At 40.9% G+C, this 27,997-nt stretch overlaps 1 protein-coding gene across 2 annotated transcripts in view; it reads right to left on the reverse strand.

Moving 5' to 3' along the window:
• Slc30a7 (solute carrier family 30 member 7) overlaps nucleotides 1–27,997 on the reverse strand; it is a 70,880-nt gene that overhangs the window by 42,297 nt on the left and 586 nt on the right. For both annotated transcript variants that reach the window (XM_052731121.1, XM_052731120.1), the window contains exons 2-7: nucleotides 27,821–27,922; nucleotides 15,344–15,457; nucleotides 12,495–12,582; nucleotides 11,760–11,886; nucleotides 8,652–8,813; nucleotides 1,575–1,625 (exon numbers count right to left, since the gene is read on the reverse strand). In XM_052731121.1, coding sequence (XP_052587081.1) covers nucleotides 1,575–1,625; nucleotides 8,652–8,813; nucleotides 11,760–11,886; nucleotides 12,495–12,582; nucleotides 15,344–15,429 — 514 coding nt within the window. In that variant the 5' untranslated portion in view covers nucleotides 15,430–15,457; nucleotides 27,821–27,922. The remainder of the gene's footprint in view (nucleotides 1–1,574; nucleotides 1,626–8,651; nucleotides 8,814–11,759; nucleotides 11,887–12,494; nucleotides 12,583–15,343; nucleotides 15,458–27,820; nucleotides 27,923–27,997) is intronic.

Genomic DNA, 27,997 nt, shown 5'->3' on the forward strand with positions numbered 1-27,997 from the left:
ATTCATCGGCAAAATTTTACACATAACAAGCTTCCCTACGGTACTTTAAATACCAAAGAACAAAATATATTCCTATCAAAACCATTTTTTGGCTTTAAAAAATAAAAATGAAAAAGATGGATATAAATCAATACACTTGAAAGTCCCTACATTACAAACTCTTAAACATGATAACACAGTTTTAAACTTTTAAATTCTTCAGTGTTTTGGTAGGAACAGAAATAAAAATAGCTCTGAACAATGAAAAAAGGGGGGAAATAATTTGCTCTTGCTTCTCCTGAGGTTGGAAAGTCCCTGCCTACATGCAATTTCCTAGCCAGAAAGTAGGTTTTGTTAGCACACATCATTAACTACTCTATTTTATAGTAACTACAAAATCACTAAAGAAATATATAAAGTATGTTTAACTCATAAAATTGAAGCTATGTAAGACTTGTAACACACCAATGCTCTCACACACACCTCTAAAACCTGGTGCACTAGAAGCCGAACAGAGGCCGAGCAAGCAGTTGAGACCTGCCTTAGCTCAGAGTGAGTGCTCAGGATGAGTGTCTGCAGAGCCGCTGGCTAGGAAAGCTTCCACACCAGGAGGTAACAGCTGCCCTTCAGCTTCCGCCTGACCTTCTGAAGACCCCAAAATGCAGGCGGTTCAGAAATATAAACCCATTTTCATCACAGTTTATACAAAGATGATAAAAGGCTATATTAAGTTTATTCCCTCCCAATCATGATTTTTCATAACTAAATATAAATTATTATCAAAGCTGATGACAGCACTTGACACAGTTGCATCAAAAATGTGCAAAGACTGTTTTTAAAGCAATTCCTTATATTTTGTAAAAGAAAAATTGGTGACTAGAGGGTAACCAAGCCCTTTAAAAATAAACTCTTCCCTATGGAGAAACACACAAAGTAAGAATTAGACCAAGAAACTGTTGAGAAAAACACAAGCAGGAGAGGCTAGATCTAAAGCCACCAAGAAACCCAGACTGAAGTAGAGTTAACTGGAAAAAAAAAAAATCAAGAAGCAGGAGCTGGGAATCTGGACAGTATAGTCCACGGGAAACTGAGAAAGACTGGTTCACACCCCAAAGGAAAGGAACGGAGTTCACGGACAGATTAGTTTTCTCTAGCTGGTGCTGTTTATACTGTTGATATGACATTAAGCTCCTGTTTAGCTATCATTAATTGATGCCTTCACATATGACAAAGGTCTCATTGGATTTCATTTTTAGCTCTCAATTTCCCTATAACTTAAGAACATACTGAACATTATTTTGGAGAAACTGTCAATCCTAAGAATACCTAGGGCCACGGTAGCCAGGCCTAGCACTTACCTTTAGTAGGGTTTTCCAATTTCTAGGTTGGGGTTTTTAATTAAATCTAAGAAAACAGCCAAGTGACAAAATATGGCTAATATACTCAACATAGTGTGTGTTTGTGTACATTTCCAAGGAGGGAAAACATTTAAAATATGCCTGCCATGCACTAATTTTTTAAAAGAGAACTCTGGACAACTGAAAACAATGAAGCCAGTTTCATGAAATCAAGAAACACACAATTGCTTGTCATACCTTGTAAAATCTGTCTGCTGGGTCCTGCCGTTTCTTTGAAGGATGGACCATCTGTAGAGAATTAAGTTAAGTTATTTTAAAACATGTCTTCAATTCCTGATCCAAATGTTTGCAATTCAGAGTCCAGTTTGTTCAAGTGCATGATGGAGGTGTGAGTAGACAGTCATATTACACCTACAAAATTATTTTTTAAACTTAGTCAAGTAATTAAGCAGAGGTGAATTTAGAGAGGGCAATTTTGAAATGTAACTAGGGTATAGAATATTCTGGAAATTATTGTACTATAAATAAAAATCACAAGAAATTCAAATATTATGAAGACCTACCAAGATTACACTAATAAAGTTTGAAGAGGCCCATGAATGAAAGCCAGGGCTGACAGCAAGGTAAGCAGACTGCAGACAGCGGCTCTCAGTGAATCTGCATGACTGCGCCACTTTCTCCACAGAGGACAGACAGACAGACACTACCTGTGAGAAGACAGACAGACACTACCTGTGACTTTCTCCACAGAAGACAGACAGACACTACCTGTGTCACTTTCTCCACAGAGGACAGACAGACACTACCTGTGAGAAGACAGACAGACACTACCTGTGACTTTCTCCACGGAAGACAGACAGACACTACCTGTGAGAAGACAGACAGACACTACCTGTGACTTTCTCCACATAAGACAGACAGACACATGCTGGGCGGTGGTGGCGCACGCCTTTAATCCCAGCACTTGGGAGGCAGAGCCAGGCGGATCTCTGTGAGTTCGAGGCCAGCCTGGGCTACCAAGTGAGTTCCAGGAAAAGGCGCAAAGCTACACAGAGAAACCCTGTCTCGAAAAACCAAAAAAAAAAAAAAAAAAAAAAAAAAAAGACAGACAGACACTACCTGTGACTTTCTCCACAGAAGACAGACAGACACTACCTGTGACTTTATCCACAGAGGACAGACAGACACTACCTGTACCACAGAAGACAGAGTCACTTTACTAAAATCCTGCCTTTTATCATGGGAACCGCCTGAAGCATTTCCCCTTGTTCACAGGGGCAAAAGCGAGGTCATTACCACAGCTGTGCCCTGGAGTCTCCACGGAGAGAAAGGCTGTGTGCCACAGGCCTACTGGTGAGCGAGCTGCAGAAGATTGGCGGCACCAGGCGAACACTAACTGTGAAGGCCTTGGTTCACTGCTAACGTAGTTGTGGGAAAGGGTGAGGCAGAAAGTGGACAACGTATGTGACATACTCACATGGGCTGCCAAGCATAATAAGAAAAGGATTTCAAAATCTTACATCAGTGACATGTTCAATAGGTTACTGTTGGGACGGTGTTTACTCTCTTAATAAAATTTTGAAGAACTAAAATTCTCTTTAAGATGAGAAGATAAAAGGTACTATAATTTCTATACTTAAATGCATCAGAGATGACTAATCAGTTTTGCAATGAGACAAAAGCCACGTAAGTGGGAAAAGATGGGCAGCATTTGTTTAAAAGAACCATCAGGAGACCAGCCAAGCTTCGTGAATGTGAAGTGTGACGGCTGACAGCACACCTGAGCACTGCAGGAGTGAAGCACACTGGAAGAGCGCAGGGCAGCAATGCGACAAAGACACAAAAGCAAGAGGTGGCACCACAGCTTCCCTGGTTCCGTGGCACTCTTCTGAAAGATGCAGCTGCCACGGAAATCCTACTGACAGTCAAACGCACAGCCACTATAAAAATCCAGCCCCTAGCAAATCACCAAGGGTCTGCATGTATGAAATACTTCTAGAAAAGCCATTTTTGACATCAGTATTTTGAAAGGGATAGTCTGGTGACATGGTTATAAAAACTAACTCCAACTAAGTTAAAAGTCCTCTTGGTTGCAGGGCATCTGTGGCAGAAGCTGGCTGGCTAGTTGCTCTCTAAACTTGTTTCTTTTGACTCCTGAGTCTATAACTTAACTGTTTCCTCAGCTCCTTGAGTAGGGGTGCTGCACTGTGGTGAGTTGTGGATAAAGATGAGAAAGACACAAGCCTCTTTTAGGCGCGTGGGAATGTCACCATGGGAACTGCAGAGGAGCCACTGGGCGATTCAAGCAGACGTGATGCCTTAGAGAGAAGCCCAGACCACCCACTGCTATAAGAAGCTCCCAATTTCTGCACCACTGGCTTAAGAACCTTAAAAAATGACGACGACGCAGCTCCCTCACAGTGTTACATTTCAGTAAATACAAAGCTCAGTGAGACGGACAAGGGTCGTGAGCTAAGTGAAATGGAGGCCCATTTCCTTACACATCCCACTGTACGAACCACCATTCAAAGCCTAGCTGTTTTACTTACTCATTCCTGTGTTTATGTGTGTGCATGTACTTACACATGTATGTATGTGCGTGCATGCATGCTCACATGTGGACTTATTCATACCTGTGTTTATGTGTGTGCAAGCACTCACACATGTGGACCTATTCATTCCTGTGTCTATGTGTGTGCATGCACTCACACATGTGGACCTATTCATTCCTGTGTCTATGTGTGTGCATGCACTCACACACGGACCGATTCATTTCTGTGTCTATGTGTGTGCATGCACTTACACATTTATGTGTGTGCACACACTCATACACGTGGCAATGATGAGACAAGGTGAGGGAGTTGTTCTCTTCTCTCATCAGATGGTTCTGAGAACCAAATTCAGGTCATCAGGCTGACAGTAAGCACCCTTCACATGCTGAGCCTCTCACTGGTCCAGAATTCTAGCTTCTTAATATTGACTGTGATTTGTTTGTGCCTCAGTTAATAGGGACAACAGCTATTATACCCTTCAGTCAATTATGAGAAAATTATAAAAATTAACACATAGAAAGCTCTTAGAGTATGTCTAGTACATATTGAGCACTTAGGATAATGATTACAATAAATATTAATTGAACTCCCACAAAATGAACCTGAGTAATTTTTAAAGTTTTCTCAATTTTCCAAAATACATTATTTTCATTAAAACCTAAGCACAAAATGTCTTTTCTAGTAAATTAGGAAAAAAATTCTTCTTCTAATCAACTATTCATAACAAGGAGAATCAAATTTCTATTCTTTTCTTTCAAACCTGATTGAGAAGCCATAATTCAAGATCTGCAATACTCTAAAATTTGTGGAGTTCGGAGCATCATGTTGCTATTCGAAATGTTCCAGATTTGGAGACATTTTGGACTTTAGACTAGAGATGTTCAGTTAGTCCAGCCTACTGCGAATACCTCAAATACAGAACAAATCCAAAAACCTCAGACACTTTGGATAAGGGATATTCAAACCTTGTTGTATATTGGGACTGGGAACTCTGGAGAAAATTTACCCAGCAATTAAAAACATGAGTATAAAAAATAGGTAAACATTTGGGAACCCAGTAAATATCTACTGAGTTGTTCCTGTGTGCCAGAGCTGTGCTAGGATTTTATACAAGAATCAAGCGTGACACAAGAAACTCAGTCCACTGAAGGGCAAGAGGACAGAGGTCAACTGACTACCACAGGCTTCTGTGCTGAGGCCCACAAACATGGCTACCCTGGTCCCTTGATCACACTATGCTCCACACTCCACCAGCGACGACACCACAACGTAAAAGAGCTGTCTGGGGTTAATGTGAGTGACGCACAAAAGCAAGTCAGCTTCTACATAGAACTTGAGGCATGGTCAACCTTTTCCCACTACCACAGGATGTTCACAGCTGTACAATTCATACTCCAGAACCCAAAATCAAGTTACACACCAAAAGAGAAAAGAAAAAGGTCTAAGTTTGCTCTTTTGTGTTGGGCTACATTAGTAGCTGTTGCATGCAGCCTGTAGGCCCCAGGCTGTAAACCCCAGAAGTAATGAGCATGGTCAGTAAGGCCAGTCATTCTCCACCTTGTACCTTCTCTATCATGACCAGAAAAGCTGTACAGACTCACTATAAAGGCTCTTAACAAAACAGAAAGAAAGAACTCTATTTTAGAAATGTATTTCAAGTTAAATGCTGTCGTTTGACAGTCCATAACTAACAAAATTTGAGACAAAACTACTTTAATTGCTTGTACTTGATGACTGCAATAATTCTGGTTAAAAGCAATCTCTGAATGTAAAGTACTAAGTTCACAGAAGAATAATGAAGTTTCTATTCATGTTTGTTTACTGACTTGGATTAACTTTTGGATGTGATGTGATGGGTATGAACACGTATGTGAAGCCTGAGGGTGACATTCATGATCTCCTCCACTGCACGCCACCCTTACTCTCTGAGGCACGGTGTCTCATTGACCCTGAAGCCCATCTATTCAGCTAGGCTGGCTGGCTAATGCGCTTCGGGGATCCACTGTGTCTCCCCACCCAGGGGCAGAGTTCAGGAGCACTCCACCACCTCTTGCCCCCACACTTTCATGTGGGTGCTGAGGACCAGTCGAGGTCTTTGTGTGTGTGTGGCAGGCACTGTGCCAACTGAGCCATCTCCCCAGGCTCACATTCCTGTCTCATTGCCAAGACGCAGGACAGGTGAGCAGTGAGACTGTACACGAGCATACTCCATCAATAAGAAATTCCGGAAAGGAAGTAAAACGGAGAAACTCAGGAGAAATGAGATGATGGGAGCTTTATAGTTTTCTATGGCTCTGACTGGTGAGCCTCATGTCACTAAGGTGGCAAGAATTCACTGAGTAGCCAGGTTCCTGCCTTGACTTCCCATGATGCACTGCCACTTGTAAGGTGAAATAAACCCTCTCCTTCCCAAGTTGCTTTTGGTCCTGGTTGTTATCACAGCAATAGAAAACGAAGTAGGATATAAAGTGAAGCTTAGTCGTGTTTAGGGAGGCCTGTGAAAGTGTTCGTATCTTTGAGCTGGGAAGGCTGCTGAGTGCTCAGAGCTTAACCAGTTACAGGAGCTTGGAAGATTGGATTTAAGAGAGAAGTACAGAGGATGGAGGTCTGGCTTGTGAGATTATAGTGGGAAGTAAAGACACTATTGGGACCATTCATGTGATATTTTGGATTAAGAATCTGTGGAACCGGAACTGTTGCTATACTGGCACAATTGATGCTGGTTAGCTAGGGCTTAAGAATCAGCTTTGATTAAGAAGAGACCAGCATCACAGATGAAATCCTGCAGGAAGGTTTCCTCAGGGCCAGCACATAGACGCTGTGGTCCAGAGCAGGCCATGGCTGTATCTCCTGCTAATGGCCAAACTTGGCCATGGGTAAGTGTCTTCCATATACTACTGATTTTGGTGACATACAAGCTACAGGACTGAATGGATAATGAGAGCAGCTTTGGCTTGGCACTGTGCGAGGGCAGGGAAGACCACTGATGAAGGTGGAGACCCAAGGACTCAGGGATGAAGACCCAAGGGGTTATGGGATGAAGCTGAGGCTTGGCACCATGTGGCAGGGTTATGGTTTCAAAACATAGCATATCATAGATTGAAAGAGGTAATGCGAACTGACTGATGAGATTACTTACTACCCAGAACTAGAAAGCCTCTGCACAGCAAGGGAAGCAAACAAGAAAAGAATGAAAAGGAACCTGAGAGTGCAGAACATACCTAAAAACTGATTCTTAATACCTAAAGTAGACGAAGAGCTCAAACAACCTAGAGGAAAATATTTGTCAGACCGAAAAACGGCCTATTGATACAGAAAAAGATACTTAACACCAGTACTCAGCAGGGAAATTCAAATAAAAATTTCAAGAAAATTGTTAGCTATTAAAAAAAGAAGTACTGGCAAGCATGTGGAGAAAAAGGAACCTTTATGCACTACTAGCAGGAATGTGACTGGTGTAACCGCTACGAAAACTAGTGTGTGGTTACAACATGAGCACACAAGCAGAGGAGCCGGATCCCAGAGCCCAAGATCCAGGTGTACGTCCATTCACTGCACCACGCCACGCCACACTCAAGACAGGGAGCAACCTCAATGTGCCCAGTGCAGGAACAGGGCACCCTTCTTCTAAAGAGAAAGCAGCAATTCAGGACATCAGGGACCAAATCAGAAGACAGGTGACGTGAGTAAAACACAATGATACACAGCAGCTGCCATTTCTACGGGAAGCTGAAGGAGGCAAACTCAGAGAAACAGAGAAGAGGTTATGAGACGGAGAAGGAACTGTCGAAGGGCACAAGGCTAAGCTATGCTATCTCTGCAGAAGGTCCAGAGAGCTGTACAACACCGGAGTAGTTATAGCCAACACTGGACTGCACACTTCCAACTGTCAGGAGGGAAGAGCTTATGCTGCGTTCTCATCTAAATAATGTGTAAACAATGAATAAATAAATAATAAGAGGTAGAAGGAAGTGCTTGCTAGTGATGTCTATAGCTTAAACTGAGGTACTGGTTCCACAAAGGTAAACTAGTCCCTGAGATCAAGGCATAAGCATTGAATGTGCACAGCATTTTGTTTGCCAATCATATTTCAATAAGGTATTTTAAAAATTGGAAGACTGAAAAATTGGGCCTTGGAATGTTCAATCTTCAAGGCTCTTCTCACTTTTTCCATATCTAAAGCTTTAGTATTCTGTCCATATGGCCAGTGCTGGCAAACATCTAAGTGCGTACTTTATTTAAGACGTAGGCAGATTGTGTTACCTAAGCAGTTCCTATTAATCCATACTCACAACTCGTGAATAAATGATCTGAAATAAAATACGTTGATAAATACATTATACCTTAGTATCTAATGTTATAACAAAGATTTCTAAAGGAACATGGAACATTAGACAGCATAAACAGTTATAATAAAAATTGAAAAATCTCTAGTATTTTCATAACATTATATACTAAAGGTCTTGTCAGACTTAAAACAATCATAGTTTTCATTTGCTAAACATCAACTGTTTCCCACTCACACATCAAAAGACTAGTATTTTATTATTATAGTCACTGAAAAATAAAGGAAACAATTAAATCCACCGCCTTTCTTTCATGTTACAGTACAACAAACAGAAACTAACGCTGGAAACCATTTAAACAGACTCATGAGAGGCCACGTGTCCTTCCAACAGGCCATTCCAGCCAGGAAAAGACACCTCACACATCTTGTTTGTTTGGAAGGCTAGCCCTCTGCAGGTGCTCTGGCTGCACTCACCGTGAGAATGGAAGTGCCCGTGTCCATGAGCATGCCCATGTCCATGCGCGTGATCATGGCTGTGTGCAGCTCCATGTTTGGCTTCATGACTATGGCAATGATCTTCGTGGCCATGGCTGTGATCTAGAGCACCATTAAAGAGGGAATGACTGTGTCCATGGCCTAGAAAACAAACAATATTTGAACAGAAGATGTGTAAGAATGTACAACTGATTGCAATAATACTAGTTAGAAGAATCCTGTCTCCAGATTCAAGTCAGGAAACACTTGCTTCTAATAACTACTGCCAATGTACTCAAGCAGTCCTGAGTTCTACTATGGAGCACAAGAATAAACTCTGAAGGCCAGAAAATGCAAATCCTGCAGGATCTCCAGGAGACCTGCAAATCTAGATGTGATCTCAAGCTGACTCAGGAGCTTAGCTGAACTCCCACAATACACACGAGCATGTATACACACATGTGGCCTGATCTCTTGCCTACAATCTGCTCCACGGGGGATGTTTCTGGAACAAAAGGTGGAAGAAGAAAGGACGGAACAACCAAGTCAGCAAGCAAACAGAATGCTGGCTGCTCCTCCACATGCCAAATACCCACTTTGTCAATATATGTGCCATGGTGTATGCACGCACGCACGCACGCACGCACGCACATACTAAAAGTGAAACAAAAGAAAGAAATCCTAGTGGCCAAAAGGCAGCAGATGGATATCGAAATGGTAGTGGTGGGGTGCAGAACTAAAAAAATTCTATAATCTACAGACTTCCTTAAAAATAAAGGAGAAATTAAGGCAATCCAGATAAACAAAAGCCTGTCCCCTCAAAATATTAAAGGGCTTTCAGGTTAAATCAAAGGACATTAAAGAGAAGTTCAAACCCACCCAAAGAAAAATAAAGTACAAAGGTAAGTACAAAGGCACAGAGTTGTGTTTGCAACTCTGTCTGAAGAGAGAGTGCACAAATCAGTGTGAAACTATACTGATGGGTTCCACCCATGCAGTTCAATAATAAAGAGGAAGAAGAGAACAAGAGTACCCGGGGACAGAGGCTTTGTGTATTACTGGTTTAACCTACTAAGCATCTCAACTAGATGCTGCTGTCCCTAGGACAATCCCTGAAAGCTTTCTTAGGAAAATGACTGGAAAAATGCTTACTCTTCCTAAGTGGGAAATATCTCAAAGAACAAAGTATAAATAGATGGAAAAACAACTGGGTAACAAGAAACCATCAAACCAAAATGAAAGCATTAATATAGAGGATTTGGTGTTCATGCCCTGGGTAGGAAATTCTTGAAACAGAGAAGGAACTACACATAAAAAAATGTAAAACAAAAATCAGACTATGTTGTACTTTCATTTCTGGTGCTGTGACAAAATACCCTGAAAAAAGTAAAAGCAATTATGGAGAGAAAAGGGTTTATTTCAGTTTGCACTTCTAGGTTTCAGTCAAGACGTAACTTCAAACAGCTACTCATATGACGTTCACAATCAAGCTCACTTGCCTGCTGCTAAGCTCAATTTCAGGACCCATGCCTCGGGAATGGTGCTGCCACATCAGTTAACAACTACAGTGAGACAGTCCCTCGCCAGGCATGCCCACAGGCCAACCTAATGTACACAACCCTTCAGTGAGACTGTCTTCCCAGAAGACTACAGGTTGTGTAGGTGACAATTAACACCAGCCATCATAGACTGCATACAAATTAATCTCTATATGAAAATGTAAATACAAGCATCAACTGGGAAAAGGTATTTACAACACATAAAACAAAGGAAAGCAGCAATACTTTAAGTAATACTGTAACTTATAAACAAGTGGAAAAAAAAACAATAGAGAAGCAATTATACTCTAGGAACACACCAGCAGAATGTTCAACTTCACTACTAGCGAGAGACAAGAAACAATTAGAAGTTGCCTTTATCAAAGGTGAGTAAAACCACTTTAATCTGTAATGTTAAAGGTTGATGTGGGCTGGGGAGAAAATGAATACATTTATTTCTGGAAGTGAATGTGAATAACAGTCATTGTGAAAGGCAATGTGAAAAGAAGTGTATCTAGTAAAAACGTACATATACTATGTTTTATGAATTCTACGTATACATTAACACACTGAGTTAAAAGAGCTCTCTGAAGTGACGGAAACGTTCTAGATCTGAACTGTGCAACATGGCAGCTTGATAAGCTTTCTTGTTCCCTCTGGGTTTTGTGGTGTTTTTGTTTGGGGGTACGTTTTTTGGTTGATTTTTTTTCTTTTTCTTTTTTGGCTTTTATTTTGCTTTGTGGTTGAGACAGGGTCTCTCACTATGTACCCTAGATAGCCTGGAATTCACTACGCAGAACAGGTAAGCCTGAAGCTAGCATTAATCCTCCTGCCTCTGTCTCTCAAGTGCTGGGATTGTAGCAGGCAAGCACCACTGGGCCTGGCTTCATACCATGGAGTTTTCTGTGAGTTCATTACAATAAAGTGATTTCATAAATTAATAAAAAAAATGCAAGGTAGTTTTTTTCTACCAATGGAAGAATCTTTAAAATGCATTATACGGTAAATTAGAGGTACACACACAATTTACTTTAGTAACTAGACTTGTGGTTTTTGGATACCTGTTTTTTAATATGAGTAAATATTACATAAAGCAGATGAGCTCCAGAAGTCTGGAGAGATCCATACCGATACGATAACGTGCCTAACAACTCTGAAAGGCACTGGGACGGAGGGCTATGGAGAAGTACAAGGGAAGGTCTAGGAAGATATTTATTAAGTATCTAGATATGATACTTTCGTAACTTTAAAATTACTAATTTTCTAAAGTATTTAACAACAGAAGCATGCAAAAAAGAAAAAGAAAAAAAGGCGGGGGGACTTGCAAGGATATCTCCCCCTAGTCTGAAGACTGAACTCAAGCCCCAGAACTCGGTGGACAGAGAGAACCCAATCTCCCAAGTTGTTCTCTGACCGACACATACACACACACACTCACACACGCACACGTGCACACACACACGTGCACACACACACAAAGCACACACACACATGCACACACACGCGCACACGCACACACCCCAAATCAATGTCAAAAAAATGAAGAAACAAATAGTTCTAACCATCATACCAGAGCCATGAGAATGTCCATGACCTCCATGATTGAACACAAATATTCCTACTAGGTTTACCACAAATCCGAGGATTGAGACAAGCAGCAGCCTCTCATGGTGCACATCTGGAGGAGCCAGTGCTCTCTAGAAAACACACAATACAAAGAGACGGCGTTGATAGAACTCCTGATTGCAACTGGTGGCAACAGAATGCAATGTGAACATTTTTAGTCATTTTCTGAAGGAAAAGTGTTCAAAACTACCTGCCCAAAGTTGAGACAGCTGAAGCTAGTATTCACATATCGCAGACAAAGTAACAATTTCTGTTTCTAAATAAATGTAAGTATGTGCAATGACATTTGGTTCCAAACCTGTTCCTCCTGCTCTCTGTAAGTTTACTAATCTTCACATTTTCCTTCTACTCTTAGAAAATGTACACCAAGTATTAAATGCTCACCAGCAAAACTCACAGATTCTAGATATTTTAAGACAATTGCTAAAGGACTTCATTACCCAGACTGCACCTCTACTTCTCCGTGGCAACACTTCATGCATTTTACTGTTTTCCATCAAGATACTTCACACATATGTAACTTTTTCTACTATTTCATAAATCCTCTCTTACATGCATAATATTTTCTCTAATCCAAGACAAACCTCAGTAAATGATAGTTGAAAATATCTCTATTACATCTTTAAAACATTTTCATTAAAAACCATCATTTCCTGACTCTAATGATTATCTACTATACCTCAACTCCTTCTGAGAAAATAAAGAAAGCAGTGAAGATCAGAAACAGCCCATTGACAAAGCCAGCCAGAACTTCCGCTCTAACATACCTAAGGAAGAACAAGGCAAACAGAGAATTATACTTCTTAAACTCTAAAGGAATGTACATGTTTCAGAGACTGTAAATCATATTAAATGATTTTTAAGTGCCAGTAAAGTCTTCATATTTACAGGATACATTTCATATAATACTGTAAAACGGATGAGGAAATTAATTGCTATGAATTACATTTAATAGCGAATGCCATAAAACACACACTTACAGAGGCAAAAGACCTCCTGATAGTAAGTGGGCTGAGAAAGCTACAGAAATGGGAATCTGAAGCTGCCACTGTCGAAAGGGTAACACCAAGCAAGTAGACATAGAAGGAGGGTCCAAACAAAGGAAGAGAAAATGTCTAGGAAATGAGTTTTTACTGTAGTTATTTTTCCTTTCCTTCCCTATTCTGCTTTGTACCTTATGGCATGAAATCTTCATAAAATGGAGCTCTGATCTCATGTAAAGTTAAAGTATCCCTGCGTTATGTCAGAGACAACTTGAGATTTATGTTTGTTATCTTTTTCTAAACTAATATATTCAGCCTAAACTTTTAGCTATTTATTTTTAGAATTAACTCTATCTTCACATCATTCTATGAAACCACTTTTCAATGCCCATACCTTGTCTCTGGGCTTCCAAAGTCTTCTGCTTCCTACTTAGGTGAAGAACTGGGGAAAGAGCTCACCTTTCTACAAGGCATGTTTGACCTAAAGCCATGGAAATACTGTAACTCAAAGTGTGTCCACGGCACCTTGTCCTTCATCAACATCGCAAAGCATCAGAACTGTTCCTTCAGACACTAGGTGGTGGCATGAACCTGCAAACCCAACACACAGGCTGGACCAGGAGGATTATAGTCCTAGGCCAACTCAGACGATATAAGGAGTCTGTCTTTAAGAAAAAATGCTTTTGCTAGCTTTTTACATCAACTTCTAAACATAATTTTTGTTATAAAAACATTTCTTAAATAAATAGAAAATTTTATTTTCTGGTTACGTAGAGGCCCTCTCAGGATGCCCTGAAACTCACTATGGAGCTTCTGAGGGCTTGAAATTATTTCCAAGTTCAGGGGGTACAGTCATGTGTGACCACACCAAGCTGAACAAACTCTTTACAGGTCCTCTATTCAGTGATGTTTGAATTCATCCTATCAAGTAGGTCTAACATAATATGAATTTTACACTCCATTTTCATATATATATATTTCAAATATATATGTAAATTAAATTCATGTATCACTTGTCTAAGCATGTACATTTTGGAGAAAAGTTTACTAAATTCAAGTAACACACAGCCAGTTTTCTATAACTCACACTTAAAAGGGACTTAATTACTAAATCAGCAGGACTACTATCCAAAACAAACGTCATTTTCTTTTAATCTCCCCCTCTAGTCCCATAGTTAATGCTGGACAGAAAGACTTTATCTTAGCTCACTGAATTTCAAGATCAAGGGCAAGACATTTTTTTAAGCATCTTTTGGTTCCTAATTTCTAGCTCAGTAGATATGTTTCATGCATTCTGATAAACTGCTGGATTAGTTTGGTATATTACTGGCCCTGGTTTAAAATGAAGAAAAGAAGGAAAACTAGACAAATGATCACAGATGATTATGTTCACCTGAACAGAGTGAGTCTTAGAGTTCCAACATGTCATTTGTGAAAGCAGAACTGCCTGCGCACATCTCATGTGCCAATTAGCCAAGGCAAGAGGAGGGTCAAGAGCAAGTACAGATGAGAAGGTGTGGAGGAAAGAGGCCGAGAGGGGGTGGGGAGAGGGCAGGGAAACAGGGAGAGTCCAGGGAAGACAGGCATGAGGCTATGAGGATGTAAGCAAAAGTGAGCAAGAGACAGGGCGGGGGAGGACAGGGGAGTCAGGAGATGAGCAAGAGGAAAGAGGAAGTGCAGCTGAAGAGCAGGTGTGAGGAAGCACAAGATAAAGCAGGGGTAAACGAGGAATGAGTTAGCATGCGCAAGAGAGGTGGAAAAGGGTGTTAGTCCTCATCTCTGCTCACACATGAACAGAATTCTACTAGAAAATGGTCTATGAGCTCAAAACAGGAAACATCATAAGCTTGAATCAAATAATGAAAACTCCATGGCTTCCCCAGTCAGTAGGGGCAGGAAGCCAATTCTGCCTCTAATCTGGTTCATCAAAGGTCTGTGCACAGTATGTGGCTGTGTGTACAAATCAGGGGGAGACAGAAATCACCATGCATAAGAGCAAAGCTAAAAAGATGAATAAGACCATGTTACGAAGTAATTTTAAATAAATGACAGCAAAGTATCTCTTCAATTAAAAAAAAAGAAAGGAAGAAAGAAAGAAAAGAAATATGATCAGTTTCACATGTTTGGTTTTTTTTTTTTGTCAAAAAGCAGGCTGAGAAAATACTTATATAGCAACAATATATCTCCTAAATTCTTTTGGTAAAACTAAGGGCTTATCTACCAAACAAAGGATTCTGTATACGAATAAAGTTACATTATAGATTCAGACCATATACTTTTAAAAACTTATATTATTTTGAGATTGGAATATAATTACATCACTTCCCCGTCTCTTTCCTTCCTCCATATACTTTTAAAGCAGACACGTCTAATCCAGGAAGTAAAAGGGTCACCCTGAGGGAGGTGAAGAAGAAGGACTAAAAGGCCTGAGGGGTTCAAGTGCTCAAACCACACAAGTAAATTCAACTTGTAAAAGCTCATGGCCTTATGAGCTGTACATTTTTCTGTGTATCTTGTAGTTCGAGAAAAGATTTTGAAGTCTTACCCATAAGAGAAAGCATCATTATCTCTCCACTTTGATATAACAGAAGCTGCCAATCCGGCCAATATAGCAGTACTGTCAAAAAACATGTGGAAAGAGTCGGAGATCAAGCCTAGGCTGAAAAAGAACAAATATAATGGTACATTATAATACAAAACAAACAGTAATGCACTCTCCCTAAAAACTAAGGTTCACCTGGAACTACCTTCTAGCATTGAAATATGACACACAGAACGACCCTGTTAACTAAAAGCCTAGTGCTGCTAAGCATGGTTAAAAACAAAACAAAAACAGCCATGTGCTGCAGCAGGACAGAAGTTGCTCACTGGTCACAAATGAAGGTCAACTGCTGTTAAGATAAGAAGGGTAGAAAAAGCACTGCCCTGGGGGAGAGGCTCTTATCCAGAGGCAAAGAAGTCTGCTATCATTATTATGTTCATAAATAAAAAAGATTTATTTGTTTTATGTGTATGAGTGCCTGCCTGCCTGCATGTATGTATGTATGTGTACCACATGTGTGCCTGACGCCCAAAGGCCAGAAGAGAGTGTCGGATGCCTAGATCTGGAGTTATAGACAGCTCTGAGCTGCTGCAGAGATGCTGATAACTGAACCCAGGTCCCCTGCAAGAGCAAGTACTGTTAACCTCAGAGTCATCTCCTCAGCCCCAAGTCTGTCATCAACTGTCCTGCTCCCAGCTCTTGACTCCTGGGTGTGGAAGAAGACAGGACAGGAGGAGGAGATGCAGGAACGTGAAGAACACTCTTCCTACGACACTGGTGATGCCTCTCCACACTATGATACAACAAGAAGGTCCTGCCACCAGATGTCAGAACTTTCATATTGGACTTCACAACCTCCAGAACCACGAGTTTAGCAAACCTCCATTCTTTATTTAAAAAGCAATAGAGAGAGAGAGAGAGAGAGAGAGAGAGAGAGAGAGAGAGAGAGAGAGAGAGAGAGAAACAAAGGAACGAACTCTGACATTCAGGGTAGCAGGACTGCCTGAGTCTACAGCCGCGGCAGAACTCACCACCATGTCTTCACCAAGCCTGTGACATGGCAACAGGGATCTACCAAGACCAGAGAGATCTGGCTGTGGTGAAGGACACTTGCTGCAAGCTGAGCAAAGTTCCAGTATCATTAAGAACCCTCTAGTACTTTAATACTCTAAATTTTACACTAAACACAGGACAGGAGAAACCACCAGAAAACCTTAACTGTCATTTAGTGAAATTAACCAGCAAAAACAAATCCCCAAACTAATAGCTAGACCAACAACTGACCACATCGGCTTCCAAGCCCTACCACAGTACCCATCCAGAAGGAACGCTGCTGGGGAAATACTCGAAAGGACAAAATGAGGAGCATTATCAAAGACTCTCTGTTAAGAACTAAAGCAAGCAACAGAACCAGAACCAGAAATGGCCCAGATGTTAGAAGTGTCAGAGAACTTTAAAATAAGTTATGATTAGGAGCTGGAAAGATGGTTCAGCAGTTAAAAACACCAGATTAAGTCTTTAGCACCCTCACAGTGGCTCACAACTGCCTGTAACTCCAGTTCTGGCCTCTGTGGCCACCAGACATGAATGTGGCACACAGACATACACACAGGCAAAACACAAATACAAATACAAAAATAATTAATATGTTAAACAATATGGTGTAGAGCATTCATGAAACATTCATGAACAAATGGAGAATTTCCACAGACAGAAATTTCACATAAAGGAATCAAATGAAGTAGTTGAGGATTTTCCAAAATTCCTGAAAGAAAGGCAATCACAATCCAGGATAATCAGTGAGTACACACAGGTGGGAAGGGAGACCAGCCAATCACAATCCAGGATGACTAGTGAGTACACACAGGGGAAGGGGGACCAGCCAATCACAATCCAGGATAAATAGTGAGTACACACAGGGGAAGGGGGACCCTCACACTTCACACAGAACACCAAAGAGAAAGGGAAAAGGACAAGAGTCATAGATTATTCTTACTGGAAATGATTCAAGTCAGAACATAATATGGCACCATGTTCAAAGAACATAAGGAAGAAGTTTGCTTGCCTCTATTATCTTTAAGGACAACTGAGACTTTTTTTTAAAGGGAAAAATTATCAAAACCAAAAGTTTATTCTTTGAAAAGATCAAGGAAATTGGCAACCTTTATATCAACTAATCTATGGAAAAGATATAAGCACCAGGCGTGAGTCTGTAATCCCAGAACTCAGAAGCTGAGGGAGCAGTTGAAGGCAGCTGGGCTACACGGGAGTCTTTGTCAAAAATAAAACAAACAAACAATGACAAAGAAAATTCCTGCTACTAAAAGTCAGGAATAAAGAGGATACTGTTGACTGGAAAGAACTGAAAGGAATACTAAGGAAAGATTATGAACCGTATGTCAACAAGCTATCTAAAAACAAGTACCAAGAGGCAACCAATCTCACAAAGCTCTCTGCAAATTGATAACCTGAAGCCTATGGTGAGAAAATTGACTTGGCTGGTTTGAAATTTCGAGCAACAACCACCTCCAATGATACGTCCAATGCTGATTCACTAGCTAATTCTCAAGCACTCAAAACATAATTAATACAGATCTTCCCCAAACACTTGGTGAAGAAACAGAAGAGAATACTTCCCTAGGGTAAGACCAGTGTTACCTTAAGACTAAAGTCAGATGAACTTTATGAGAAAGAAACTCTGAGGCAGTATTTCTTGTGAAAATGAATCCAAAATCCTTCAATAAGACACTGGCAATCAGATCCAGTGTCTGTTCAAGAGTAAACATACCCTGACCAACTGTGACTAAATTCAAAAATGCAAGGATGGTTTACTATATCAAAATCAATCATTGTAATCATACTAATAAAGGACAAAAAAATTCCAACAGATGAAAAACATTGCAAAAAATATAACATCCCTGGTAATAAAACACACAATAAATTTAAAATACAAGGAATTTCTTCAACCTTATGCATGGTAGCTACAAAAATATGTAGCTGATATCATATGTAAATGGTGAAATTAATTGACTCATTAGTTAATAGTGAAAGGCTGTTTTCCCTCAAAGATCAGGAACATGACAATTATGTCCCTTTTTATTTGTTCTACTTACGATTGTCCTGGAGAGTCTAAACAGGACAATAAGGTAGGAAATGAAATCAAAGCTCCTCAGACAAGGGAAGAAGTAAGATTACATATATTTACAGATGCTGTTACATATAGAAAATCTTAAAGAATACCCCAAATTCCTATTTGAATTAATAAATTAACTTGGGCGGTGGTGGCACACGCCTTTAATCCCAGCACTCGGGAGGCAGAGCCAGGCGGATCTCTGTGAGTTCGAGGCCAGCCTGGGCTACCAAGTGAGTTCCAGGAGAGGCGCAAAGTTACACAGAGAAACCCTGTCTCGAAAAACCAAAAAATAAATAAATAAATAAATAAATAAATAAATAAATAAATTAACTCAGTAATCTTGCAGGATAAAAAATAAGTATCAAAATAATTTGCATTCCTACATGGTAACAAAGAACAAAAGTAAATTAAAATTTTTCCATTTGCAATAGTACTCAAAAGGAAAATTAACATTTTAAAAGATAGATTTAACAAATTACAAAACTTATACTCCGAAAACTACAAAATACTGAAGAAATTACAGATGGCCTAAATAAGTGGGAAGACTTGGAGGTTTATAACTAATGCTTGAGACTGAACCCAGGCTTCAGATACACTAAATAGATACCCTCCCACTGAGCTGCACCCACACCCATAAAGCAGTGCTCCGTAGCCTTCATTTTAGAACTAAGCGAAGCTTCGTGGATGTGAGTCGCCTTTGCTCACGGCCCGTTTCAATTTCAGCTCATGTGACGCATGCGCAAGGAACCAGAGGACGTACTTCCCCAAGGGAGCTCTGTTTTCAATTCATTACCTATCAAGAGAGTGTCACACTCATCTTAAAATTCACATTACAAGAAGCATGGAAGTTGGAGAAACGGCTCAGTAGTTAAAAGCATTTGTTGCTCTCTCAGTTCCCAGCACCCACATGGTGGTTCATAACCACCCATAACTCAAGTTCTAGGGGATCTGACACTCTCTTTTGACCTCCACCAGGCATGCACATACACACATGCAGGCAAAACACTCCTATACATAAAATAAATAAACCTAAAAATGTTTAATTCCTATAAAAAAGCAATGGTTCTCTATAAAGCAATAATGTTCTTGAAGAGGAGGGGCAAAGATAGAGGATATTTCTCGATTTCAAGAGATGCATTGATCAAAACAGTGCATGCTGACATTAAGGCAAACAGAGATCAACTGAATCAAATCTAAGGCCCAGAAATAAACCACCACATAAACAGGAGACCGATACATCTACACTTCACCCCAGAGCTTACGGGCAGGCCTCACCCACCGGTGCTCTGTCACCTTGTAGGAAGGTGGCTGTCGCCTCACAAGAGCTCCTCCCACAGCAGCAGGCACGGGTGGCTCATGAGAGCCACCAGAGCTCTGTCCCAATCCCAACTCCCTGCTGACTGGACCTTGGTGAAAGCAGCCCCATCTTGCCTGGGGAACTGGGTCTCATCCACCACCTCTCACTTTCACCTGAGTTTTAACTCTCTACTATCCAACTCTTCCCCTGAGTTCCAAGGTTCTGGATCCCAGGAGAGCTCTTTAACACAAACCTGGGCTGCACTCTCCTTACCTTTAGTCCCCAGAGCCATGTGAAGTAGCAAGCCAACACTTCAACTTCATCCTTTTTAACCTCTTTCCTTTCCAAATCAGAGATTAACCCAGAAGGGCTTAGCCTCAGGCCCCTTTTCTGTTATAATTATCTCCTCCTTTATCCAAGCAAGTTTCCTCTGGGCAGCCAACTTGGCCTCAGCTACACGGTGAACAGGACACCATGACTGCTACTACAGCAAGGAGGTGCACCAGTCCTCACATAGTATGATGTATGTACGTACCTATCCGTCTACACATTTAGTAAAACACTGTCATGGGCTGTCTCTCTCCTCAGAATGTGACTTTGTTTAGAGATAGGTGCAGATTTACTTGGTTAGGAGGAGATCATAAATGGGTCCTGACAGGTATTCTTATTTAAAAGGCCCAGAAATTTGGAGGAAGACACATCACAGGAGACTAAGAGATGGTAAAGACAGAGATGTAGGGGATGCTTCTACAAGCTAAGGGACTGTCAAAGATGACCAGCAAAGCACCTGAAGTTACGACAGTGGGATCAAGCAGGTTCTCCCCAAATCCCTATGGACACCCGGAAGTCAGATTTATACCTCCCAACCATGAGACAAGAAACTTCTGATGTGCCAGCTACTTAATTTGTAGTACTTTTACAGGAACCCCAGTAAACTTCCCCCACACACACAAATTTGTTTTTTATACATTCAGTGGATATAAAACATTGCCTTAAGGGAAATACAAAACAGTAAGTCCTATTGATTGTAGTAATCAAGTTCTTTTAATACTTATTTACTTATATTTATTTTCATGGTGCTGGGGAATCTACCAATGCATTATATTCCCAGGCAGTTTTAGCATTGAATAAAATGTAACCAAACTTGAAAAACTACTTCCTCTTCTGAACTGGAAAAGCACCATGTTCTCTTCCAGTGGATGATATGAAGCCTTTTCCCTGAACCTAGGATCATGATATGAAAGTTACTTAGCTACAGATAAGTAGATAAACTCACATGAAAAGCCTCTAGTTCACATTCACTGTGAAAATACTGAATTTCGCTATTCATCTTCAGTGCTAGCAAGCGTTACTCGATATGAATTATTATCTGGACTGTATAGCACAAAATTCTTTGAAATGTAAAGGTAGGGGCTGGCGAGATGATTCAAGATGGAAAGGCACCTGACACCAAATCTGAAGACCTGTGTTCAAGGCCCGGGACCCACATGGTTCCAATTCCCAGAGGGTATCCGCTGGTCTCCATATGTGCACCAAGACACACGTGCGCGCGCACGCGCACACACACACACACACACACACACACACACAGGAAAAATAAAATGTAATAAAAACTTCTGAAAAATAAAAAGTAAGTAAAACATAAAGGCAGCATAGATATTACCTAAAATTATGGATTTGCACAACAAATAAAATGTGCTAAGGAAAAACTATTTCATACAATCAGCATACTTGTTTTAGGTTCCTCTTTAAACACTAATTTCTTTTAAAAAGTGTTACGATATATTTTTCTGTGACTAGTTCTAAAGACACTTGAATGAGGGAGATTTCCTGTGGTATAAAGGAGAAATCTTCACACTGAGTAAAACAGAATGTGAACAGAACTCCACAACAGAAGAAACACCTGAAGCCAAGCATGGCTCACACCTGTAGTCTCAACATTCATGAGCCTGAGGCGAGAGTAACCCCATGAGTCCAGCCTGGGCTACTAATGAATACTAAGGCTACCCTAGGCTACAGTGTAAGATCCTGTCCACAAAGAACAGAAAACAAGGGGAGGAGGGAGGGGAGGAGGGAGGGGAGGAGGGAGGGAGGGGAGGAGGGAGGGAGGGGAGGAGGGAGGGGAGGAGGGAGGGAGGGGAGGAGGGAGGGAGGGGAGGAGGGAGGAAGGGGAGGAGGGAGGGGAGGAGGGAGGGAGGGGAGGAGGGAGGGGAGGGAGGGGAGGGAGGGGAGGGGAGGGAGGGAGGGAGGGGAGGGAGGAGGGAAGGAGGGGAAGGAAAGAAATTCTTGAGAAGGACTCTGTCTAACACTAGGAGTGGTAGCATGTATCTGTAATTCTGGCACGGGGGAGTTTAAGATCAGCTTTTAAAAAAGAAAAAAAACCTGGTAGACTCAGTCCAGGTAGGGCCAGTCCCCTCCTCCCAGGCCGAGCCAAGAGATCCTGCATAGGCCCCAGGTTTCAAACAGCTTTGCCCTGGAGGAGGTGGGAATGGGGGGTGGGCTGGGGGGAAGGTGAGGGGGGCCGGAGGGGGGAGAACAAGGGAATCCGTGGCTGATATGTAGAACTGAATTGTATTGCAAAATAAAAATAAAAATTAAAAAAAAGAAAGAAGAAAAAAAAGAAATGAAAAAAAAAGAAAGAAAAAATTATGTTTAAGGTTCACTCGTAAAAACAAAGGCAGGAAGAAAAAGCTATCAATTCTAAGAGATGTAAGGTCTTCCCACGTCAGCCAAACACTGTGGGTCGTATTTAGAGTCTTCTCTGTATAATGTGATGTGAGAAGGACACACGAGCACTGACAACTGTCAAGGGCGGCTCTTGTCTTTTAAGGAATCAGCCCTAAGCAGTTAGGAAAGACTGGGTCTCCTATCTCTTTACGTCGATCCGGCACTGGGACGTGCCAACAAAACGGGTGAAACGGCTGGAGTGGTAAAGATGGGTGAGGAGTGCATGGCGTCCATTACACTATTTACACACGCTTAAGATTTTCCATCTAAAACGTTTCTTAAAGGTCAGCTGGTAACTGAGCTAACAGTGTACTCATGGTGGTTGTTAAACATTACTTCACAATTGAAGACAAGGGATCATCATAATTCACAAACCCCTGTCCAGCTGATTTCTATAATGTGGAATAAGAGGGCTAAGTGTACATTTATTATCAAGAAATTAGAAAATTAGGTTGGGGATGAATCAGTCTCAAAAACCAAGAAGGAAAGTGATCTAGGATGCTACTGAATTCAACTTCTGCCCTTCACAAGTCCACTGACACACACATGCATGCACACACACATAATCCACACAAACACACCTAAAAAGCACCAAAAGAAAGTTATTAGGATCACGACATGCGTAAAGTTAATAAAGGAATGAACTGTAGTTAAACAACATACAACTCCATGTCATTCTATGATCCTTAATGGTCATCAAAATGAAGCCCTCATCTGAGTTTTTAAGATGAAAAACAAAAGTACAAGGCAGCAAAGGGCTCCACCACAGCTGATGAGTTGTCATACAAAAAGGGAAAGCTTGATATAAGACAAAACATTACCACATTTTCATATGTAGAAAAATACGTGATGAATGAGAGCACTTTTCACCAGAGTTACTAAACAAACATCTTCCACACACATAAAAACGGGACCAAATAACCCCCCAATACAGCCGTTAGCATTTCTAGAACAAATATTTATCAAAACAGAAACATCAACCTTTACAGTCTGTTTCATGAGCTTCTTCAGTGTCTAAACCAGTGGTTTCCAACTTTCCTAATGCTGCGACCCTTTAATACAGTCCCTCATGTTGTGGCGACCCCCAACCATAAGATTATTTTGTTGCTACTTCATAACTGTAATTTTGCTACTGTTATGAATTGTAATGCAAATATTTTGGAAATAAAGGGTTGCCAAAGGGGTTGTGACCCACAGGTTGAGAACCACTTGTCTCAGTGAAACTATTTTCAACAGTTTCAGTGTATAGTACAATTGAAATTCAGTTTTTAAACAGATGGTGAAGTAAATGTGTAGCAGAAGAGCATGAAAACACATAAAGCCAAACATAGTGGTATACTAGAATATATGGAGGTGGGAATCACCATACAACTCAGATAAAAGGTGCTGGAGGCCTTGCTGGAACTTTGGAAAGAAGAAACAAAAACACTACACCTCGACTTTCTGTGTTGAATGGGTTGATCTCTTTCTTCAGTACACATGCCCTTTCTTCCTCAGTAACAAAGCCTTGGCTTGTATCAACCTACACGGTTTCATAGGATAAACCACATTGCTTCTAGGCATGACCATGTGATGAAAGTATGAGGGAAAGCATACTCCAAAGGAAGTATTTCTCAAAGGAAATAAACACCATGGGTAGAAGTTAGTGCTACACTTTCCTCCCAACTTCTAAGAACCAAAGAAAGGAGCTTAACTTTTGCTTTCTAGCGTTTGTTTTGTTTCCCCTGATAGAACAGTCATGAGTACAGACAGATAAATCCATGCATTCAATCACTCCTTCTTTCTTTCAGCAAACATAAAATAAGCTCCTATTCTGTGTCAGGTGCCAAGATGCCTGACTAGGCACCATAACACATGACTAGGCACATAACACATGTGTGCTGAGCTTTAAGTAAAGCTACCATGTCGTGAAAAGGAAAAGGGGAGTGGACAGGGAGCAGGGAAGCGCACAGAACTGAGCTCTTCATCCACTGAAGACACCGCCTCACCATCAGATACACAGTCTATTATAACCAAGCTCTTCCTTGAAAATGGAGGCCCTGGAAATAAAATCAGAACAACTTCATATTTGTTACAACTCTATCAAAGATATCTTTGCATTTTTGTGAGGGAAATGTTTGTGAGGGGAGTCTTTCATCCATGGTTTAATCCCCTACATTGGGAAAAATAACTTCTTGATCTTTCATGTTCAACAACCTGAAACTTTATATTTTAAAGATTCATTTATTTATTTATTATGTATACAGTGTTCTGTCTGCATGTATGCCTGCAGGCCAGATCTCATTATAGATTGTTGTGAGCCACCATGTGGTTGCAGGGAATTGAACTCAGGACCTTGGGAAGAGCAGTCAATGCTCTTAACCTCTGAGCCATCTCTCCAGCCCCCCTGAAACTTATTTTTAAAGAATGAAATTGAAGATAGAAATGACCAAAACAAAGTGGGTTTAGGTGAGAAACAAGCACAGAGAAAATCCAATCTCATAAAGAAATGATCAATCAAAGAAACTAAAAAATTTGGTGTCCAAACAACACAGGAAGCCAGATTATGAAAACAAAATTAAGTTAAAAACAAACTTCTCTTGTTTTGAAAGTGGCTCTGGCGCTTAGGAATTCAGTATGTAGTTAAAGAGGATCTTTAACTTCTGATCTTACTGTCTCCACCTTCAAAATATTGGGATTCTAAGCTTACAGCCGTGTGTGTGTGTGTGTGTGTGTGTGTGTGTGTGTGTGTGTGTGTGTGTGTGTGTGTGTGTGAGCATTTGGCAGTGCTGGGGACTGAATCCAGGGCTGACTACATGGTAGGCAAGAACTATATCACTAAGCCATACACAATTCCTAACAAATTTCTTTTCTTTTCTTTTCTGTTTTTCGAGACAGGGTTTCTCTGTGTAGCTTTGTGCCTTTCCTGGATCTCGCTCTATAGACCAGGCTGGACTTGGACTCACAAATATCCGCCTGGCTCTGCCTCCCGAGTGCTGGGATTAAAGGCGTGCGTCACCACCGCCCGGCTTGCCTTATATTTAAGGCAACTTTTATAGCACGGTTCGTACATCGGTTCGCGTCGAGTCAATGATGTATATTAACGAACAGCTTGGGCAATAATGGTTTTAGTACTTTAATTGATATCTACAGATTAGAAAGGAACTATACACCCAACTTTCCATGAAATAGGTGGTTCAGACACTTAAGATAGAAAGCCCTTGAATGAAGCATTCTATGAAGTGATTTATGTCAATGAAAGGTCATAATGAAATATAGTATGTAGCAATATAGTGTAACTAGAAAAATGTGTGATATAAGCTATAATGTAGTCACAGAATAAGCAGCACATATGCCAAAATTATGACACAATTCAGAAAGAGGAACATATAAAATATATTATAAATAGTATATATCACTGATTAAAGCATTATATTCAAAAACAAGTTAAGACTATAGTGCTTTTAGTATTTATGATATATTGAAGGTTATAAACTTTATGAGATTAAAGAAAAATCTGTTAATGGGGTATCCTTCAAAATATACACACAATTCTCACGGGAATCAAAATGGCTATTAAATACATCAAGATTTAATATTGTCAGTATGACTTTTGTGCCCCAAGCAATAACAAAACCAATAATCTTAATAATCTACTGCTTACTGAAAGTTTTGTTTTATTTGGGGGGATTTTTGTTGTTGTTTTTGTTTTTGCTTTTTAGTCTGAGACAGGGTCTCTTAGTCCTGGTTGTCCAGGAACTACATAGACAAGGGTGGCCTCAAACTCACAGAGATCCTCCTGGGTATGTGTGTGTGTGTATTTGACAATACCGGGGACTGGATCCTAGGCCTGTCTCACAGTAGGCAAGAACTATACCACTAAGTCATACCACAATCCCCAACAAATGATTGAAGATGTGCACCAAAGAAGAGATCTTACACCACCCAGTGAAAGAATACCTTTGTTCAAACCCAGCAGAGCTAGATACCAAAGACTATCATCTTATTCCTCTCTGAAAATGAATTTTAAAAGACAGAGACCAAGTTAGTTTAACAGAAGTAACAAAAACGAAACCATAAATTGCACAGGATAATCTAAGACCCTATATAACTTGCCCTCGAAGATTCTGGGAGATTTATATCCCCCATCCTTTATTAGATTCTTTTTCTTTAACATTTTTAAAAATTTTTATCTGTGTGTGTGTGTGTGTGTGTGTGTGTGTGTGTGTATGCCCGTGGGGTCCAGAAGAGGGTGTCAGATCCCTTGAAGCAGGAGTTACAGACACTTGTGAGCGTCCAGATACGGTGCTGAGAACTAAACTCTGATCCTCTGCAAGAGCAGCAAGCACTCTTCACTCCAGCCCCTCTCTTAGCAGATTCTTTTTTTTTTTTTTTTTTTTTTTGTTTTCGAGACAGGGTTTCTCTGTGTAGCTTTGCGCCTTTCCTGGATCTCGCTCTGTAGACCAAGCTGGCCTCGAACTCACAAAGATCCGCCTGGCTCTGCCTCCCGAGTGCTGGGATTAAAGGCGTGCGCCACCACCGGCCGGCTCTTAGCAGATTCTTAAAAGGGAACAAAATCTGCAGATGGAGCTAGTACACTTGAGAAGTGTGCTGATGCTGTTATTTGCAGAGCAACTTCACAAGCCCAGAATTATCCCCTAGCAAATACTTAAATACTAGGGACTTGATTTCCTTAGTCACACTGGACTCTCCTCTACCCAAAGCATGACAAGAGAAAACAAAAATTCAAAGGTGACACCAAAAGGCATCAAATCAAGAGGCACTTTCAGAAAACTGTCCAGGATTTTCTACTGCAGTAAAGACGAGCGGGAAAATAATGAGACAGTTTCACTGTAAAAGAGAATGGCATATGCCTTGTCAAAGGTCTCTTCACAAACCTCAAGAGTCATTCAAAGATAATCATAAATTAAACAGGGACCCTCAGATCTTCCCTCTCAGAATCTTAAGGGTAAAATCCCAAAAATGCCACACCCACAGGAGGTTAGCTAACAGGATCCTCCCAGTTTTCCCCAGGCAAAGCTAAGGCAAGCAGTTGGAGAAGAGATTCATTTTATCTGAAAAAAAAAAAAAGGAGGGGGGCCTGTCAGTCCTATCTGATGGAGTTGCAGGAAATCAGAGTCTGTTCCTTATGGGCCCTGATCTTAGAAAAGCACCCCTTCCGCACTGACAAAGAAAGGTATGAGAGAGCAACTCAGCAGAAGCGGTAGTGGCAAAGGTAAGACCTGAACCTACCTACCGGTGAGGAGCTACGTGGCACTAAGCAAATAGTGGCTAGTTTCCCTCACCCTCTGCTTCCGCCCCAATCATCTTCCCCTTTGGTTACCAGTTGCTCCAGATGCCGTAGAGTAGTTCCACAAAAGCGAAAGAGAGGTTCAGGCACAGGAAGAAAAACAGGTTCCGGGATGTCTTGTCCGACAGGATGGACCTGCGCACGATACAGGTGATTAGAAGCAGGCAGGAGCCAAGGGGGTGCGGGGACCCCGAAGTCGAGACCCCCTTT

This window comes from Peromyscus californicus, unplaced genomic scaffold (genome assembly GCF_007827085.1).
Source record: "Peromyscus californicus insignis strain IS unplaced genomic scaffold, ASM782708v3 Scaffold_9__1_contigs__length_137607984, whole genome shotgun sequence".
Taxonomy (NCBI): domain Eukaryota; kingdom Metazoa; phylum Chordata; class Mammalia; order Rodentia; family Cricetidae; genus Peromyscus; species Peromyscus californicus.